General features: G+C 37.6%; 1 protein-coding gene across 5 annotated transcripts in view; it reads left to right on the forward strand.

Moving 5' to 3' along the window:
• The window catches only part of PRDM5 (PR/SET domain 5), a 206,874-nt gene that overhangs the window by 66,703 nt on the left and 119,619 nt on the right, over nucleotides 1-20,552 (forward strand). For all 5 annotated transcript variants that reach the window (XR_002072245.2, XM_019418733.2, XM_019418742.2 and 2 more), the window contains exon 3: nucleotides 4,244-4,366. Coding sequence is in view for 4 of the 5 variants with exons in the window: in XM_019418733.2 (XP_019274278.2) it covers nucleotides 4,244-4,366 (123 nt within the window). In the remaining variant the exon portion in view is untranslated. The remainder of the gene's footprint in view (nucleotides 1-4,243; nucleotides 4,367-20,552) is intronic.

The following is a 20,552-nucleotide window of genomic DNA, read 5'->3' on the forward strand; positions in this document are numbered from 1 at the left end:
TTTATTTGGTTTCTCTGGAGAGAAGAAAGATGGCTTAGATTATCTTTGAATGTCTCTTTTAGATATTTCATGAGGAGAATGCTGTGGTCAGGGTAGCAAGATAAAAGTCATGTGAGCAGATAATCTAACAGCTTTAGTGAAGTGTTGAAGACAGGGATAGGGGAATGAGGAAATGACCAGGCACTTGAAAGTTGGGGAAAACAGGTAGCCTGCAAAGATTGCATAGGAACGTAAAAGTCATTTGGGTAAGGGTGTCTAGAATAAAGTAAATGGAAAGTGTGTCTGTTAATGAACAAAAAAAATGATTTCGAGTATGAATATGTAAGCAACCATAGTAACATCACTGCCTGTGATAGTGTTGTTATGAGAATATAAGTAATAGTGAATCAATATATAAGTTTGGATCTATTGAAAGTATCATGTTTCATCAAAATTTTAATATAAAATTAAATTGTGCTTGTCCCTTAAGCTGGAATGTAGTGTGAGAAGGTTATGGGCAACCGGAGAATGCATATATCTAACGGACTGGAAATGAGTCAGTAATACTGAATAATTGGACGTATTTGGAGCCAAAGGGCCTGGGAAAAACACTGAAATATATGAAGAACAGACAATGCCCCTGGTAAAATGTGCTTACTATAATAAGTTACAGAGAAATCTTTGTTATGTTTCACATCTTTGGGAAAGAATTCCAAATATCAACCACATCTACTATATATTGTTCTTAATACTAGGTGACAAATGTATGACTTAGAAGGGCCATTGACTGGTTTCTGTAAGTAGTCATATCCTTTCAAACTGAGATATGTCACAGACAGAGCCATTGGTGTTTCCCTAAATAAACTTAGCTGGATTTTGTGGATTTCAACAGTAGTTGTGTTACTGGTGGGAGAGTCTGTTGTGTGAATGGAGGTCTTGGTCCTTGGATTCTCCACAAGAAGATTTACATGGGGATCACTGCCCCTCAAAAAGACAGTCAGAAGGAAAGTAGCAAACACAAAGCAGTTTATTAAAGGGAAAGTACACTCTTAAATCAAAGTGGGTGAGCGGGCAGATTCCCCTGAGGTAGAATGGCCCCTAGGTTGTTTTGGGATTGGATATTATTGGGTCTCTGTGGGCTGGGAGGAGCTGTGAGGTACAGTGGCATGGTCTCTAATGGAGGCTGCTTCTTTTAATTTGGGAGGCGCCCCCTACAGGTTGGGAGGAGGAGTTTGAACCTACAAGATTTGTATGTGAACCCACAAAGCAGCCTTTCTCCATGGGGGTGGGGAGGCTGTACCTGCAATGCAAAGGCATTATAATGAGTCTAGGGGTTACCCAGCGGCAGAGGTGAAGAGAAGAACTCATGCTCTGCACCTGTGGCTCTTGATTTGCCAGTCCCAAGGTCTTGGAAGCCACAAGGTGAGGCTGTTGTGCCTCCGGGCATTTAACATGTTGCTTATTTTTCACCATCCTTGCCTCCAGCTCAGGTCTGTACCATTCCCCTTCTTGGATTTGGGACTCTGCCTCTGGGTGTTCCTTCCACTGCTCCTGTCCAGCTTCTACCTAACAGATGTAGGTTTTTAATTTTGGTCTTGAGAAAAATATTTTTTTCAAGCATCTAATGGCATTGCCACTTGTTCTGCTTAATTTAGCTGTTTGTCAATATAGTTTTGTTACTGTAGCTAGGGAGGAACCTGGCAAGGAGAATTTATACCCGAGTATTTAAAATTATTTACCCTGTTTAAAGAAAGGTGGGTTGATGTCCTCTTTGAGGAGAGGTGTAGAAGGTCCTTTCTATCTATCCTAGCAGTGTTTCTGGACATTTCTGATGTTACCCGTTGGGCAGTGAGGGTTCCGGGTTGAGGGTAGGAGCGTAGTACAATTTTTAAGTGCCTGCCAAAAGAGATCTTCTCAGCATGAGTTTATTTAGTGGGAAGTTACAGATTCCCATAGCTTCACATCTAAATATGAGATATAAATAGTAGGTGTTTATACTCCTAACTTCTTCTTTTAGCCAGTTATAATATTGAAAATTAAATTCCTCCTTCTCAGTGAGGTCTGGCATTTCATTAGCAAGATTTTTAAATGATTATTGAGAATCCTTGGGCATTTAAGAAAACAGGAATTGTTTGAGAAGCATGGCAGTGAATGTATATGATAGTAGAAACAGGTAAACTGTATTTTTTCTGGACAATATTTGCTGAAATCTTGAAATACTGTTTTTTTCAGTGCATGTAGCAGATATTTATATATGATAGTTTTTAGGGGTAACTTGACCTCTATAGATGGCTTCCTGGTCGCATGTTAGTATATGATTGGGCCAGTGCAGTCTGTCTGATCTCAGTACCCATTATTTTCTCAGTTGCTCCTTTTGTTCTAGTCCCATGGCCTTTTTGCTGTTCTTTGAACAAACCTAATTTGTCTTTAACCCAGGGCCTTTCTATTTGCCTTTTATTTGCTGTTCCTTCTGTCTGGGAGCACTCTTTAGTTCTTCACTGGCTCATGCCTTCCTTCTTCTTCCTCTTTTTTTTTAAGTTTATTTATTTTGAGAGAGAGAGTGAGAGAGAGCAAGTGAGCATGTGCACATGTGCATGAGCTGGGGAAGGACAGAGAGAGAGAGAATCCCAAGTGAGCTCTGTGCTGTCAGTGAAGAGCATGACACAGGGCTCGAACCATGAGCTCATGACCTAAGCCAAAATCAAGAGTCAGATGCTTAACCGACTGAGCCACCCAAGTGCCCCTGGCGCCTTCCTTCCTTAGAGCTCTTTTCAGATCACCTTGTCAGAGAGGCTATGCCTGACCATGTCATCTGAGACTGTTCATCTCCCCTCACTCTGCTTCCTGCTACTCTTCTTTAGTTGTCCTCACAGGACTTATCTTTACCTGAGGTTATATTCTATACTTGTTTGTTCTGAAGTGCTGCGATGCCAGGCCTCATCTATCCTGTTCACTAAAAGATTCCCAGTGCCTTAAGCTGTACCGGCCACATGGTAAGAACTCAATAAATTATGTTGAGTGAATGCATGATTGTCCAAATATACCATGAAAATACATATCTTATTAGGCTGGTTGTGCTTTATTTTATTAAATAAGATTTTGGAAATGTAGAATATGTTTATCCCCACCCCAAGTCCGCAAAGGTGAATTTGCATTCTTACATTTGTGTTACTTGGTGTTAGGGATCTGAAGTGCTAATCATTCATTCCTTCTTTCTTCTCCCCTGGATTCCAATTGAATATAGACACACAGTGAGTTGGATAGAGATTGATATATGTATTATTAAACTGAGCAGTGCCTGATAATCTACAATGCGGGGGCTTTGGAGAAGCTTGGTTTAAAGCAACTTGGGTTCAAGAATGTCCAATAGATTACACACTTCTTTGGCAGTTACCTTTCTCCCTCCAACTGAGTGTTGAGTGGTTCTGACCAGAAGGGCTTATGGCATGAAACACAAAGCAGAGGGCCCACTGTCCTCAGCAAGCCATCAGCAGTCTGTGAAAAGACAAAATGGGGCACTTGGGTGGCTCAGTTGGTTAAGCGTCCAATTCTTGATTTTGACTTGGGTATGATCCCAGGGCCATGGGATTGAGACCCGCGTTGGGCTCTGCACTGAATGTGGAGCCTGCTTAAGATTCTCTCTCTTTCTCCCTCTGGCCTTCTCCCCCACTCATGTGCTTTCTTTCTCTCTAAAATAATTTTTTAAAAACAGACAGAATGGAACTTGTTTTATTCACCTACTAGTTAAAAATGTGAAAATGTGGCTCAATGGATGTTAGATTCTACTGGTTACATTAGCAAGTCCTCCTCATATGGAAATGATTCAGTAAACAGGTGGAGAGACAAATTGAAAGGATCGCTCCAGCTCCACCCCCTCAACTGGGAACCAAGCAGTATCACCCTCTTCAGTGGAAAAAAGGGGACGGGTTGCAATTATGGTTATCCCCTGAGTAATTGCAGTTGCAACACATATATTGAAATATACCTACAAACAAATAATTTTAACCAGAAAAGAGCTATCAACACAGGATGTTTCTGAGAGTTGCTTGCAGTTGTGAGTCATCTAGACATCTGCCAGATAAAATATTAGGCTCTATTTGTATGTGTGTTTAAGGGAAAGAATGGATGTTAATCCAGCGTCTATTCAACACCTGTCAATAAGAAAGGTATATACTTATGAAATAATATCATATCCTACCCTTGATATGTTTAGTATGACTAATACTGACTTCAAGTGCAAACTCAGGAGCTTTTTATATTTCAGGTTCGTGGGAGTAAGGGAGAAGTTCTATACATTTTGGATGCTACCAATCCACGACACTCCAACTGGCTTCGCTTTGTTCATGAGGCACCATCTCAGGAGCAGAAGAACTTGGCTGCCATTCAAGTGAGCTTATTTGCTTCTTATTTGTACTATGTATGCTCTGTGAGGGGAATGAACTAATTTCTAACTGCACTCCCTGTTTTAGATTTATTTCCCAATGACTTGCTTCAAATAACAGTAACTATCTCATAAAGCAGAGAAATCTCATCTAGTCAGCATATGCAGGAAAGGGCAAGTCTAGTTGTAAATTGACACCAGATCACTCACTTTATGGGAATTCTTGAGGGAACGAATTACATGGTCTGATATTGTCCTTGGCAGATCTTGTTTTCAAGTACTTTTAATTCATTCAGTGGATATTGATAGTTTCCTTAGTTTGTTGGTTGTTTGGCTCATAGTAGGATATTCTGTGTTATTGTTTGGGAAAAGCTTCATGGAGAAAATTTACTTGTGTATATCCCCATGACTGGACTTTGAGCTTCTTGAGTGAGGATAGTGTATTACTCAGAATTTTCCAGAGAAATAGAACCAATAGGGTCTATATGTCTATGTCTATGTGTATATATATATGTGTGTGTGTGTGTGTGTGTGTGTGTGTATGTATGTATACACACACACACACACACACACACACACACACACACATATATATATATATATATTAGAGAGAGAGAGACGGTGGGGGGTAGAGAGACAGAGACACAGAGAGAGATTTATTATAAGGTATTGGCTCGTATGATTATGGAGGCTGGCAAATCCAAAATCTGCACAGCTCAAAATCCGCAGAGCTCAAAATCCCACTTTGAGTCTAGAGGCCATAGAACAAGGAAGCTGCTATAGAATTTGAATTTGAGAACCATCAGGCTGCCATAGAATCAAGAAGAACCAGTGTCCCACTTCACACGCCGTTAGGCTAGAAGAGCAGATATTACAGTGTGAAGGTCATAAAGCAGGAGAATTCTCTTATTTGGGGGAGGATCACCTTGTAGTTCAATTCAGGCCTTCAACTGATTGGATCAGGCTTACCCACATGTGGAGGGCAATTTGCTTCACTCAAGTCCATTTATTTAAATGTTAATTTCATGCCCAAACATCCTCACAGAAACATCCTGAATGATGTTTAAACAACTATTTGGGAATCCTGTGGCTCAGTTAACAAAATTAACCATCCCAAGTGGGAACCGTATTTTATTGAATTCTGTCTGTATCCCTGTATCCTAGTATAGTGCTGCATGTAATGTTAGGCTCTGATACAAACTATGAGTTGAACTTAGGTGATTCCACAGTAGAAACTCAGCCAAGAAGAGAAAAAGTTAAGGCAATAAGTTCTTAGAGGGGTTCTCTAATTAAAACTCACTGATCGGATGATTAACAGAACAAAAAAACATTACATTCTATTGGGGAATTGACCCATTTCATGGGAAAACCCAGCTCATGGATCCTAAACTACAGAAGAAGCAGCAAAACAATGGTTAGCAGAAGTAAGAGAAGGGAAAATAATAAGGGAACTAGTATTTCTTTAAGTATTTACCATATGTGCTGTTCTAGAAGCTTCATATACATCATGTATTTATTCATAAGAACTGTGAAAGTTTAATAATTTGCTGAGGGTTATCTGATTTCACTCAATTCTGAGTGTAATACCACTGGTCACAAGAGGGAAAATACATAGAATTAGGTTTTAAAGTAACCAGCAAGATAGTCATCTAGACTATTCCACTTCCTGGTATTTTTAGCTAACCAAATCTTTTCAGTACACATAAGTATTAGATATAACCAATGTGATTACTGTCTTTTTTTTTTTTTTTTTGTATGGATCAATGAGAGATGCCTCTTACCGACAGGCTAGGGTGGGATGAAAAATAAGATCCTCCAGCAGTTAGAGATATTCAAGCCACTTTTTAGATTATTCATGACATACTTCTGATCCAACAACAGATTTAAACTGATCTCTTTAAATGTGTAGACATTAAGTTATTTCAAGTATTTTGTTTTATTTTTTGTGGTTTCTGGAGGCAGTCATCTCATAGCAGCTTTGGTTACCTCACAATTTTCATTTCCAGACTCAGTTTAAGTGCTTCCTTGTGAATGTTACCAATATCAAAAAGCCCATGAAATTTACTTTAGGCAAAACCATTGTTTTGTTTTCTTTATTATTGTGTTTTAGATAGTATTATTGTATTTATTTATTTATCTATTTATTTTAAGTTTATTTCTTTATTTTGAGAGAGAGTGGGGGAGGGGCAGAGAGAGAGGGAGAGAGAGAATCCCAAGCAGGCTCCACACTGTCAGCACGGTGCCTGACATGGGGGCTCAATGTCACAAACCATGGGATAGGGCCTGAACCAAAATCAAGAGTCAGATGCTTAACCAAAAGAGCCACCCAGGTGCCCCGAGGAGGTTATTCTATTTAAAATAGATTCTTTCCTCCTTATGCTTAAATAATGATTTTAACCTTTGCTCAGACGACACCTTTTGTTTGAGAAATTTCTTCCTGTTGGCTGTTATTTCTGTAGCATCAGTAGCTCTCTCCATTTGTCTGAATTTCCAGGGTGTGCTCAGTTTTGAGTTTTGTCTCAGACTCCCTTAGATAATCCTTGCTTAAGTATTTCCTCTAACTGTACATTTTGCTTGTAATGATCCCTTTAGGTAATGGAGTACTATGTTAGTATTTGCTCTCTATGCCCTATTTATTTATTTCATTACATGGTGGCCACCTGCATATCTGTCTTTCTTAGTAACCATGGTTGCTTGGACTTACAAAATTTTCATGTTCATTCTGTACATTCATTGTAGAGCTTTTTCTCTATATTAACCATCTTTCTTTACTTGAAAGACAATAGGAATCCACAAAACATTATTATTGCAACTTTGATACTCTAAGAAATTATTATTTGGTTGAAGAGGAGGTGAAGTAGGGGTGGGATTAGAATAGGATTCATAAACTAACTAGAGGCTCTGTGAAGTTTCATACTTGAATTTAATTAGAATCTGTTCAGAGGCCACTGTGAGTATCTTTGGGTGCACAAGTGATGACAGTGCCTTTAATTCCTTTTAATGTTGTTTTGGCCTTTACTTAGAGGGGGGTTTAGTGCACTGTTACCATGTTTCTTGCCATGGAGCACAGTATGGATCTTTGTTAGCTCCCTTGATGGAACCTCTTTTTCACTTGAACAGTAGCTGGAGTAGCAGATTGTTCAGGGTTCAAAATCACATCTGAGCTGGGGGCAGAGGACATAATGCTTGGGTCACAAGGCTGACAGTGATGTCAGCCTTCTAATTCGTTGGGATAATCTCCTGAGGGTTGCATTCCAGAAACATTGAGTTGGTAGGAGAAGATCATAATGTTTCCTGCATAACATTATGAATCACTTACATTCCAAATTGTATCTGAAATTTGGGGTATTCAGGAAATTTTTTATTTGAGCTGTATGTCCCAGGAGTGGAGTAAATGAGAAACATTTGTGGCTATGTGGCTTGCTTGGTGGAAAACGTCAATACTTGGTCCAATTTTTTTGGACCAGGGATTAAGAATTTGAGGTCTGTTTTGGCAGTGGATTGAAACTCCTTTTTGGAGACTTAGTTTACTTGTAGTTTTGCAATTTATTTGATTTTGGAAAATTTGCTTTGGAAATGATTTAAATATATGAATTATTGAAGGATCTCTTCAGCAAAAAATTCTTCCCACATGCACACATTTTAGAATAATTAGTTGAACTGTATGTCCAGACTTATGAAAAATATTTCCAACTGAACCAGACAATTCAAAGTGTGAAAGATGTGGCTTAAAATGAACCAAAAGAATTCTTAGGCTCCATAAAAAAAATGGGTGATTCTTATTAAGTATTAATTTTGTTACACCAAAGGAAAAAATGTAATATTTGAAAAAAAAGATTTGACCTACTCAGTGTTTTGCAGGCTTTAAACATTTTCTGATCTTTTCATAGAAAACTATTTAAGTACAGGATTATGCATTTAAAGTTGAGACTTTGAATTCTTGGGACATTTCAGAGAGAGTGCTACATCTCATGTTCTTAAGGACATATTTCCAGGCATCGCTTCCCTGGGACTTTTTGCAATATATTATCAACATAAATGAAAAGGTGTCTTGGTGTTATAAGAAAAAGGAGCATATGGAAAAACATTTGGGTTTTGATATACCTCATAAGGGATGTCACATTGTGGAGATGGTCTAAATAAGTTGAGAGAGCACTAGGTATTGAGCCAAACTTGTGATGTCAACACAGGTTGGTCCCAATTCTGATGTCAGTTTAGTTGTCCCATTACCAGGAGAGCTATTCTATTACATGTTCTTTTCTGTCCTTCCTCTGCCTTGTGTGAGGATGGACAGACACTCTTACTTTATCCTGGAGTCTTCTGGTGACACATGATATTTCAAAATGGCAGAGCTGGGGGATCAAATGTAGATTTCCTAAGAGTGAAGCAACTAGAATATTTTTAAAGCATGGATAAGACTTTATCCATTGTCATCCAGACACTTAACAAATAGTGTTGATGTAGCATTCATATAGCAACCAAGCAACCAAAAAATAAAAAAAATAAAAAACATCAAAAAGATTTTTCATTTCTACACCAAATTAGTTTTCTCTAATTTAGTTTCTTCTCTATTTCTGTTTCTTCTTATCAGATTTATATAAGTGGCATTTTTATACTATTTTCTAGAATCTGTTACAGAATATTAAGGTACAACTGTCTAATGATTTTCTTCGGTAATACCATAAAAATATCAGTTAAATAATATGCAAATCTTTTAAGGGATTATCTTACAACAAAGTACATATTTGCCTTTCATGAGGTAAAAGTTTAAATAAAGTACAATTACAAGTACAATTACAAGCAGTTGGTCCTCTGAAGTTTTAAATTCTAGCTCTGCTGTGGCCACATATTCCTGTAGGGAGCAGAGGGATTATTATATTATTTGTCAACTTATTATTCTAAGTCAGAGTATAATTTATTGACAAGTCAAATGAGTATTTATAGAAATATCCTTAAGTGATGCATAGCGATAACCTTGAAATATATGTTAATCCTTAGTAATGATGATGAAGATGGCAGCTAACACTTACTGAACACTTACTATGTGCCAGTAAGTGCTTCTGTGTATTATAACCCTGATCCTTACCCTGACCCTATGAGGAAGGTGCTGTAATTGTCACCAACCTTTGTAAGCTGAGGATGCTGATACACAGACTCTAAGTAACTTGCCTGAGACCACACAGCCAAGAAGTACTGGCTAGGAATTGAACCCAGGTGACCTGTCTTCTCTTCCCACCCTCTGAACCTCTGTGCTCTAAAACCTTAGAGTTGAGATAATTTATAAAGGAGTAAATTCAGATTTTGAGAATGTTCCATGTTTCTGAACTTGCTACCTAGATATTTTGAAACGGCTGAACATTTGCAAAATTGTTTATTTATATAAAGTTTTTATTTAAATTCTAGTTCCATTTATGGTAAAAATAGTTTCAGGTATAGAATTTAGTGATTAGTCACTTACCTATAACACCCAGTGCTCATCACAACCAGTGCCATCCCCAATACCCATCACTTATTTAGCCCATCCCCTCACCTAACACCCTTGCAGCAGCCCTGTTTGTTTTGTATAGCTAAGAGTCTCTTATGGTTTGCTTTTCTTTTTTTCTCCCTTCCCTATGTTCAGTTTAAAAATATAGATATTTTAAAGTTATTTACATCATATATTCCTTTATCTTTTTTAAGTTCTCAAGCTATCCTGAATTCAAGCATTGCCCCTTCTTTTCCTTTACATAAAGGTCATGCTTAGGTAATATCTGTCCTTGCCTCTTCTCTCCTTTGGTTCCTTTCTCCCCAGCTGCTAGCTAATGTGTTAAAAGTGTGTTACAGTTAACATTTAAATCTCTTGATATTAATAATAGTAAAATTCTAGGATCTGAGCATGGCAGGTTGAGTATAGGGGAAAATTTTGAGTAGGTGGGACTTCCTGGGCTTTTGAAGTGAGACACCATACAAGTAATTTCTTCTACTATCTCCATTGAAGACTACTCCCGCTTGCCAGTGTCCATGTCTCATCCAGCAACAAAACAGACCGTTGTGGCGCCTTTGACTATGAGGATTCTGTGAATCACTTTTATTAGAGAATTACTTTTGAATAATTTTTCAGAATGATTTTCATCTAGCTTATCTGTATCTGTTTGTGATTGCATTAGTTATCTATTGTTATGTAACAAATTTGCCTCAGATTTAACAGTTTGAAACAATGAACATTCATTACTTCATACATGTTCTGAGGATCAGGAATTTAGGAGCAACTTAACTTGGGTGGTCCTGGAGTTCTAGCTCAAGGACTGCCATGAAGTTGTGATCAAGTATTAATTATCTGGGGCTGTTTGAAATCTCCAAAGACTTGATTAGGGGTGGGGATTCTACTTCCAGGATCGCTCACATGGCTTCTTTACCATGTAAACATTCCCGGGGGTTCCTTATGACATGGCAGTTTGCTTCTCTGAGAGTGATGTGAGAATGAGAGAGAGAGAGAGAGAGAGAGAGAGAGAGAGAGGGAGAGAGAGAGAGAGAGAGGCGGGGGGAGGGGGAAGAGACAAGCAATCTTTTATAACCAAGGTTTGGGAATGACATACTGTACCATTATTGCTGTGGAATGCTACTAGTCGCATAGACACAGACCAACCCTGGTATAGTGGAGGAGGGGACTACATAAGGGTAGTGAATTCCAGGAGGTGGGGCATCATTGGGGGCCATCTTTAAGGCTGGCTCTGGCAATGGTCAATGAGGAAAATTTGCTTTAGAGCACAACAGGGAAAGGTTAAAGTTAGTGGACAAAACAAGGACTTGATACAGACTCAGAGGAATGCAGAACCAGCCCAGTTTGGATATTATTAAGAAAGGCAATTTAAGCAGTAGATTTCTGGCTCTGACCCTTGCTGGCTGAGCAGTTCACTTAATGCATTCGTTCACCTGATAGCTCTCGAGCATCTGCTGTGTGCCAGGGCCTGTCCGGAACGCTGGAGATATTGTAGTTAAAAAGATGAGCTAGTTACTGTCTCCATAGTGGTCAAAATAATCTTTGAACTCTTCCTTTTTGTGAATTAATGATAACAATACCACCTCATTGGATTTTGTGAAGATTAAATTAAACAAGGGTAACATATGCCAAACACCTGGCCCCTATGTGTGCCAGTATAAGTTAGCAACTATTTTCATGATCACAGCTCTGCCAGGTTTATAGTTTTTGTCTTTATCGTTTTATTTCTATAGAAAGCAGAGCAAAATCTACTTCATTTCTTCTAACATCTTCTCAAGGTAGCAAGTATAAATTCCAAGCATGTAGAAGACTCTTTAGTAAGTATTCACCACTCAGGGAACAACCTGCTATGTGGAATGACTAAATCCTAGCGGGCCTGCTCTCAACTATGCAGCGGCAGCCTGGTTGCCTGCTCCTGAGTGTTCTGGTTGCTGGATGCACAGGGAAGCATGCGTCTGCCCAGGCCACTTGAGTACTGCTTGCTGTGAATCTGTATCGGCTGTAGCTGTGTGGCTTGTCTTCCCTTTGGAAAGATAACTAGGACTTTGTAAATGTGAGAAATGTCCTGTGGGGAAGGTGTCCTGTTGTACTGTGCAGAGACCTTTATCAGATACAGTGATTTGGACAACCTTTAGAGATAAGTTTAAGATCATTTTGATTGTGCTAAGACACTTTTCAGCTTTTTAAAAGAAGCAGGTTTTGTGCAGGCATTGTCTCTTAGCACATCGACATTCTGCCGCTTTCAGGCATCTTTCAGAATGGGGAATGCTGGATGTTAGTAGGTATTGTCTCTAGAAATCATTTAAAAGGCTCCTGTGCTTTCATAATTTGTAACCCAGCAAAGTCCACCTCTGTGGCATTATTAACCAAAGGGAAGCTAGAGGGCCAAAGAATGCTTATTTCCTAATTGATTTGGGGCCTTTGTTAATAGGATTGGTGATAGTGTAACTATGAAGTAGAACTTAAAATAGGAATTCTGTGAAATTATTCTTCTGGGAGGAAAAGTGTTGAGTCTTATATTTAAAACTTAATTTAAATTTATTATTAATTTAAAAGTAAATTCTATTTAATTTAATTTAATCTAGAATTTTTAAAATTTAAAAGCAAATTATTTAATTTAAAATTTTCCCAATACCTCCAGAATAGAAATCCAAACTGCCTAATATGTCCGTGGGCTCACTTGGAGAAATCATTTACTTATACATGTGTTTCTGTCACTGGACTGAGATTGTCAAGAACAGTCTGTATTGGTTATGTTTGTTTTCCCGCTGCCCACGTGGCCTGGATGTATCTAGTCGGGGCTCAGTGAGTGCTCAGTGACCTGGCCTCCACTGCTCCTTCCACTGCTCCTTCTTTCCTGATGTACACCTAGTTGGTTGTGCCTTGTCAGTTTGGAAGAAAGCTTATGTCTGTTTCCTTTGAAATAACAGAAAGCAAATGCTTCCACTTGAACTCTGGTCTGCTGTTTATGTGTATGTGAGTATTTGGTCTGGCAAGGTGTTACATTTTTACTCTGTGAGTGCTGAGTATGTACTGGTATGTGTGCATACATTTCAGTCTACTGTGTGAGTATTTTATCTCTTAGATGACTGTGTGGCCAACAGCACCTTGTTGTTAAGTCAGAGATTTTTTTTTTTTTTTTTTTTTTACAGATATTACTACAGATAAAGTCTTAAGTTTAGATACTCCGTTGATTAACAACCCAGCAAGCAGTCCACTCGGGACTAACTCAGAAACCTAGGCTATGGAATAGGGAAGTGACAGAGGTTCGTGGGAACGATGATATTTGCTGCTAGCTGGTTCTTTGAAATTATACTTAACAAACGTAATAATCAAAGATTAGGATTTGAAAATTAATCAGCACTATATTGAATACACTGGAACTGTGCTTTATAATTACAAGGTATAAGAAGAGATGTGGTAGAAACTAAAAAGAAGAAAGTTTAAAATATTGTAGTTGCTAAAAAATATAATGTAAAGAAGAGGCATTTGTGTTAGATACAGCGAAGCAAATAACATGAATACCCCATATCAGAGGAGGAAATTAAGATTATGTATATATAATTATATATATTATATATTATTATATGTATATTATTATACATTATTATATTATATTATATATTATATTATATTATTATATATATACATATATATTTAAGTGTTAAATCTAAAATATAGACAACAAAAATATACTACTTGTTTTCAAGCAAGATTTTTTTGGGTATAAACATAAAGAGTAAAATGGCTTTATTTTTGTTTTTCTAAAATTGGAGACACATTTTATGATGAGTTTTAGATTATTTTTTAATGATTGATTTTAAATACAGTAGTCAGTAAACTGCAGAGTGAAGTTAATTTAATGCATATAACACAAAACACTAGAATTAGCCACATTTAGTTCTTTATGAAGGGAAGTTGGGTTTTCTAGGGAAATTTTTATTTAAAAACATGTGCTCCATTCAGTGCATGCGTGGATTCTCATAAAAGGTTCAGCTACTACTTAGCAATACAAAGTAAAATGTGAAGTTCTACATTATATCACTGAATTAATAAAATATTCAAAAGAAAGTATAAAATTTATGTTATAATTTATATATCTTTCAATTAATGTAACCTGCAATAAAGTTATACTGTATCCAGGTAAGTATATTAAATTCTGAGAATTTGAGAAAACTGGCTCACAAAACCTTAGGAAAAATGTTTCTTAGAATCTAATCTAATCATCCTTAATTGTGTCTTAGTCCTCTTTGAAAATCTCACATGATTCAAAAAAGACATCTTGGGGAAAGGAAAAAGGAAGATTAGTTACTGAGTTGTAAGCTACTGTTTGTGCTGCTTTATTGCATCAAGAAGGTAGGTACAGAGTTGAATGGGAGGGGAATTCTAAGATTTGAATTGTGACCTTCCCTTTTACTTGGAGTTTGTTTAGCAAGAATCTGGAAAGTAATTAAGTATATCATTATCATGGCTGACTTACGTCAAAACTATACACACTTTTTATTATGCTTAATTAAATGCATAATCAGTTGAATAATGCATCTATTATTTCTTAAGTTGGGATTTAATATACATTTTATTTAATTCACCTCAGTGGGCAGAGATTGAAGCAATATTTCCTGGTTTCTTTTCTTGTGGTTAACTAAGTCCTTTGAGATATTGCTGTACACACTTAATGGTTGTTTACATATCTGTCTATGCTATTAGACTTTTTTTCCTCTCTTTCGTTCGTTCATTCGTTCTATTAGTTTTCCATAAAGGAGAAAGGAACAAGAAGGGGCATGGTCATTCTTGCCAAGAGTTAACCTGACTGTTCTGGCAATAGCATGTAAACCCAGCTAGGCTTTTGAGAGCTTTCCTTCTGTGACTTCATTCAATCTGCCCATTTCTAGACTTTGGAGCGTAGTGTGCTTGTAAGTAGCTTTTCTTCCCTTTTCTCATTTTTTTTTCTTTATCAGTTTTAAATGCATATTATTGGGCATTTATATGCTTTTATTAAACTTCTGTAAATATATTCTGCTTTATTTTTTTAATGTTTATTTATTTTAAGAGAGAGAGAGAAAGAGAGAGAGAGAGCCTGAGCATACAAGATGGGGAGGGGCAAAGAGAGGGAGACAGAGAATCCCAAGCAGGCTTCATACTGTCAGCGCAGAGCCCAATACAGGGCTTGATCCCATGAACCATGAGATCATAACCTGAGCCGAAGTCAAGAGTCGGATGCTTAACCAATTGAGCCACCCAGGTGATCTGATATTCTGCTGTATTTCAATTCATGGTAAGATCGATGCCACATTGTATAAAAAAGTGATATATGATAATCCCTTGAAATACTTTGCACCTTGCTATTCAATAACACATACAATTTTTAACTCTGTTGAGATCATCTAAAACCCATAGGAAACCCTGTCATAATTTTAACCCTAGAAAATCAGTCACTAAAACTAAAAACAAAACAAGACAAATGAAAACTGATTATCCATAGTTATGAAATGAGATTTCAAATTGTGCCACTTTGGGCCATTATAAAAATTTGTCACATTTTTGTATCAACATTATCTTACTTAATTTTAACAGTCCGCCTCCCCCAAATGGTAGTATTATCCCATTTTGCAGATGAAAAAGCTGAGCCCGAGTTTATAGAGCCTTGGAATAGTGGAGCAGAGCTTCCCATCCCATATCCATATTCTCCCAATCAGAGGGATGATGAGCACCGGAGTCAATTTTTATCTAGAAGAAACAGAGGAATACATGTACATTTAGGAGCAATTCTGAATATATGCTTCAAATACACTTTTTTTGGTCACCATGCTGTATATGATATTTTCAGGACCTATTTATTTTATAACTGAAAGTTGGTACCTTTTGACTAATTTCACCCATATTACCAATAAATGCATTTTTAATAAATGAATTGGGGTGATAGTTACAACTGACCTATTGCCAAAGCTAGTGAAATATGTAACTGAGACTTACAGGAGAAATCACAGATAGAGGTCACTGGGGATTGAGGACACTCTATTTAGAGGTTCAGTGGTTAAGAGAATATAACTAGCCTGTTTTAATGTTTGGAAATACATGAAAATTAAAAGATATTCTAAGAATATATATTCACCACTTATTTTGGTGAATGTTAACAAAGGTGATATGTATAAAACTTGCACATCCATCAGCTCTGACAGCAAACGTGCACACCTACTTACAAGCCCACTCCTTCTCTTTCCTTTCTCCCAGCATAGAGAAGTGTCCCCTCCTCTCTCCTGAGAACAGGTCCTCCACCTGTGTACCTCCTTCTGATGAACACTTCTGACATAGAGTATCCCTTCTCTTCTCTCGATACTCACCCTCTCACACTCAACAGGGTTCTTGTCATTGATTTTAAACATTCACACTTCTCTTTTCAAAATCGTTTCCTCTTGTTTCTACATCCCCTTGCAGCCGGGATCCTCTCTCCTTACTTGAATTGTCTCTATGCTGTTTTCTCACCTCCGGCACACTCCTCAACCCACACTGACCTGGCATCTGGTGGCTCTCTTTCAGGCCACCAGTGCTCTCTGCATCACTAAAGCACTCCAGGCTTTTTGGACCTCCTTCTGCTAGATCTGCTCAGCAGCATTAGGTGTTGTTGACAAATACCTTCGTCTTGAAGTGCTCTCTTCCTTTGTCTTCTCTGAAACCACCTCCTAGCCACTCATTTTCATTCCTTTTTTGGCAGCTTATACTTTTTTTTTTTATCCAACTATTGAATATTTGAGTTCCTTCCACTTGCTCTACACTTGCATGTTCTCTTTTCCCTTTGCTAGGTTCCTCTGTTTGTGTCCTGTAGATCTAAGCTAAGTCATCACATTGCCAAGAGGCCATCCTTGAACCTCAGATGAGATCAGCTCTCTCCATTCTGTACTCCATTAGCACCATGTTCCTCACTGTCCTTGCATTCATCAAGTTGTTTTGCATTTCTTTGGTGGTTAATCAATGGCTTACTCCTAGTCTCTAAGCTCTTTGAGGGTGGGTACTGTGTCTGTTTTATTTCACTATGTTATACTTCATCTGAGCATAGCTCTTGGCACATACTTGCTTAATTTTTTTTTTCAAATGAATTACTTATCTCTATCAGAAGTGTTTCTTTGTTAAAATGAGAAAAAAAAAACCCAGTAAAATTAAAACTATTCATATTGAAAGCTTACTGCTCTGAAATTATCTGTAGGTTATTCAATGTTCCCTTTTTGTCTAGGTTAATATGTTTTATTTGGCTAGAAGTTATTTCAAATGTACTTTAGTTTTTTTATCAGATAGATTCCATTGTAGCGGCATAACAAACATCTTACATTTCGAGTTTGATTGTATTAGTCAGTGTTCTCCAGAGAAGCAGAATCGATAGGATGTGTATGTATATGTGTAGGTACGTGTGTGTAAAGAGACTTTATTAAAAGAAATGGCTCATATGATTATGGAGGCTGACAAGTCCCAAGATCTGCAGGGTGAGCCAGCAAACTGGGGACCAGGGGGACATGATATTCTACTTCTAGCCTGAGTTTGCAGGCCTGAGAACCTGAAGAACTGAGGGTATATTTTAAGTTCGAAGGCCCTCAGGCTTGAGACACAGCATGTGTTTTATCTCAAGTTCAAAGGCAGGAAAAAGCTGTTGTACCAGTATGGATGAAGTCAGGCAGGAGGAATTCTCGTACTCAGTGGAGGGTCAGTCTCGTTCTGTTCTGGCCTTCAACTGATTGGATGAGGCCCACCCATGTTGTGGAGAGCAAGCTCTTATAGTCAGCCTATGAACTGACATGTTAATCTTATTTAAAAACACTCTCACAGATACACCCAGAATAATGTTTGACCAGATATCTGGACACCCTGTGGTCCAGTCAAGTTGATACGTAAAATATACCATCATATTGATCAAATGAACAAAATTTCTTACATGTTTCTACTTTTCAGTCGTTTTTTTTTTTTTTTTTTTTTTTTTCTGTCTCATTAGTCTGAGGTGGTTGCCTTACAAACACTGCAATTCACAGGGCACGTTTCATCTGTGCCTGACTTCTCAGTCACTCCACGTATTAAAGTGGCTTTGTCAGTCTACTTTTCTACAGTTTTTCTGTAATACCCAGTGTTACAGCTCGGTTTGTTGCTTTCCATAACCTAATCTACCCTTTGCAGCACTGTCAGTTTGCTGATGTTGTGTTCCGTATTTTAAAAAGCCCACTCCCTTTCAATCTTATTATCTTTTTTTAAAAAAAAAATTGTAACATTTATTCACTTCTGAGAGACGAGACAGAGTGTGAGCAGGAGAAGGGCAGAGAGAGAGGGAGACACAGAATCCGAAGCAGGCTCCAGGCTCTGAGTTGTCAGCACAGAGCCTGATGCGGGGCTTGAACCCACAAACTGAGATCATGACCTGAGCTGAAGTCAGACGTCCAGCCGACTGAGCCACCAAGGCACCCCTCAATCTTACTACCTTGTCTAAAACTTATCCGGCCTATAGGGTTCGGAGTGAATTTCAAAGGCTGTTGTGAAACCGTCTCTAAAAATTCCATAGCTGTTGCTGTCTGTACAATTGTCTTGGTCCTTGTTGCTCCATTTTGTAATTTAACCGGTTTGTTCTGTTTCCACCAAGAGTATGTAAAGGTCTGCAGAGCAGAAAACGGTATGGGTATTCTTGTGAGTGTGGATGTTCTGCAGTGCCGTGCACATTATATATGGCAATAAATGCATTCAATGGACATTCAGTTTCTCTCATGTGCTTTTGAATTGACTTTTGGTATGTTGAGTGCGGTTCTCTTTCCAGGAAGCACATCTGCTTGTCTAATCTGTTCTCTTATTTCCAGTTGGTTGAAACACTCTCAATTGTTGGCTAACTTTTGAATTCTTAAGAATTTGTTGGGAATGGGAAATTGATTCCCCAACCCTTTTTGTAGCAAATTCCACTTTCCTGAGTGACTCTCTTGCTTTTACAGTCTTATTAATTCAAAAGGAAATGACAATTATTTTTCTCTTACTTAGTTCAATTCAGTGGGTCCTTTGTGGATAGCCTTCAGTGAACAAGGTGTTGAGTCAGGTATTGATATTTACACATAGTTGGATATGACGTAGTGCCTGCCCTCAGGGAACAAGCAATCTTTGGAGAAAGGAAGAGGCAAGGGGAAGGAGAGACCTGTGTTTAGCTAATTCTCATGCCATTTAGAATAATGAATATTTTGGGAATGATAGTTTATATATAATTTGAGGATATAATCCCTTTCCTCATGGAGTTTCCAGCCCATTTGGGGGATGCAGCTAAATAAATGCAGATTGGGGTGGTAAATACTTTGATGAGGACAGCATAGACAGTTAGGGAGGCATGTGTGGGGAACCTGTTGTTCAGACCTGGTAATATAATAATTTGGTGGGAATTATTTTTTCCAATGTGATAGGGACCAGTACTTGGTCAAGTAATAGAAAAAGTTTGTTCTAGTAGGGATCATAGAATTGGTATTTCAGCCATTTTATTTTAACTTGTTTTATAAATATACATTGATTCTTTATTTTTTATTTTTATTTTTTTTGATTTATGACCACAGCCTTCTTGATACTGAGTATAGGTATTCTCACTAGAGTTTGCTACCATATTTTTTCATAACCACTCCTTATAGTATTCAGTTTTGCTATTTTTAAAGTAATATGAGTAAAGTTTCTTTCCTGCAAAGCAGCCTGAGTGTAGAATCCTTCCAGATTTATGATTCCCCTCATATTTTGTAATTGCTTTGCCTTCTGTAATTTGACAATTTTTTTAGACTCACCTTTGAGTCTTCAAAATGTACAACTGGTTTTCTTTGAAACGGTTGAATATTTTCTTCCTCCTATATCTTTGGCTTATGTAATATTGAGGTAAGTTACTAATTAAAACGACTTGTACAAGTGACATTACAGGTGTGGGAGCAAGCACAATAGACAGTTGGGACAGAAGCACACAAGTTAAGTGGTGAGGACAGAGGTATGAGGGAAAGCAGAGGGCAGGCTGCTGAGAAGACTTCTCTGGGCATCATTCAGCAGACTTGATGCAGAGTGTCAGGTAAATCTGGGAATGAGTTAAGTGGAGGCCACTTAAAACAGTTTCTGATGTTAAATAGAGCAGATATGCTATGAGAACACAGTATTTCCTCTAATTGCTTCTATGTAAAATAGCTGCTCTGTTCTCCATAGCATAATCTTACTCTAAGATTGCTTGGCCCGTCAGTATTGACTTATAACTTATATCTAAGTAAAATAGCTGAGGTATAGTTTTTTTTTTTTTTTTTTAATATTTGTTTGTTTGTTTGTTTGTTTGTGAAGAGCCACTGTTTCTTAGGATCACATTATGTGTTTTCTATGTAACAAATTTTTCTTTTTATTCTTCTCATCTTTTCTGTTGACTCATTTCTCCATGGTGTCAGATTTGTTCTGGAAGATGCCTCAAAGATTACTTACTATCTTTGCTTGAGCCTCTCAGAGAAAGATAGCTTATATGTTAGTGATCTGTAATTATCGTATTTTATGGACTTGGTTTTTTGTCTAATATAGTACTCATTCCTAGGAATCATATCAAACAATTTCCTTGATGTGTGGCTGATTATCAGCTGTGATTAGAAAAGAAATTATTTTATTTACATTTGTTTGAAACTTCCATTTTTTTAATAGGGCTTGACTAATGCACTGTAAACGTGAAATTAACTTATTTTGCACCATTCACTCTTTTAA

Source organism: Panthera pardus, unplaced genomic scaffold (assembly GCF_024362965.1).
Source record: "Panthera pardus isolate Hobbes unplaced genomic scaffold, ASM2436296v1 HiC_scaffold_13, whole genome shotgun sequence".
In the NCBI taxonomy this organism is placed as follows: Eukaryota; Metazoa; Chordata; class Mammalia; order Carnivora; family Felidae; genus Panthera; species Panthera pardus.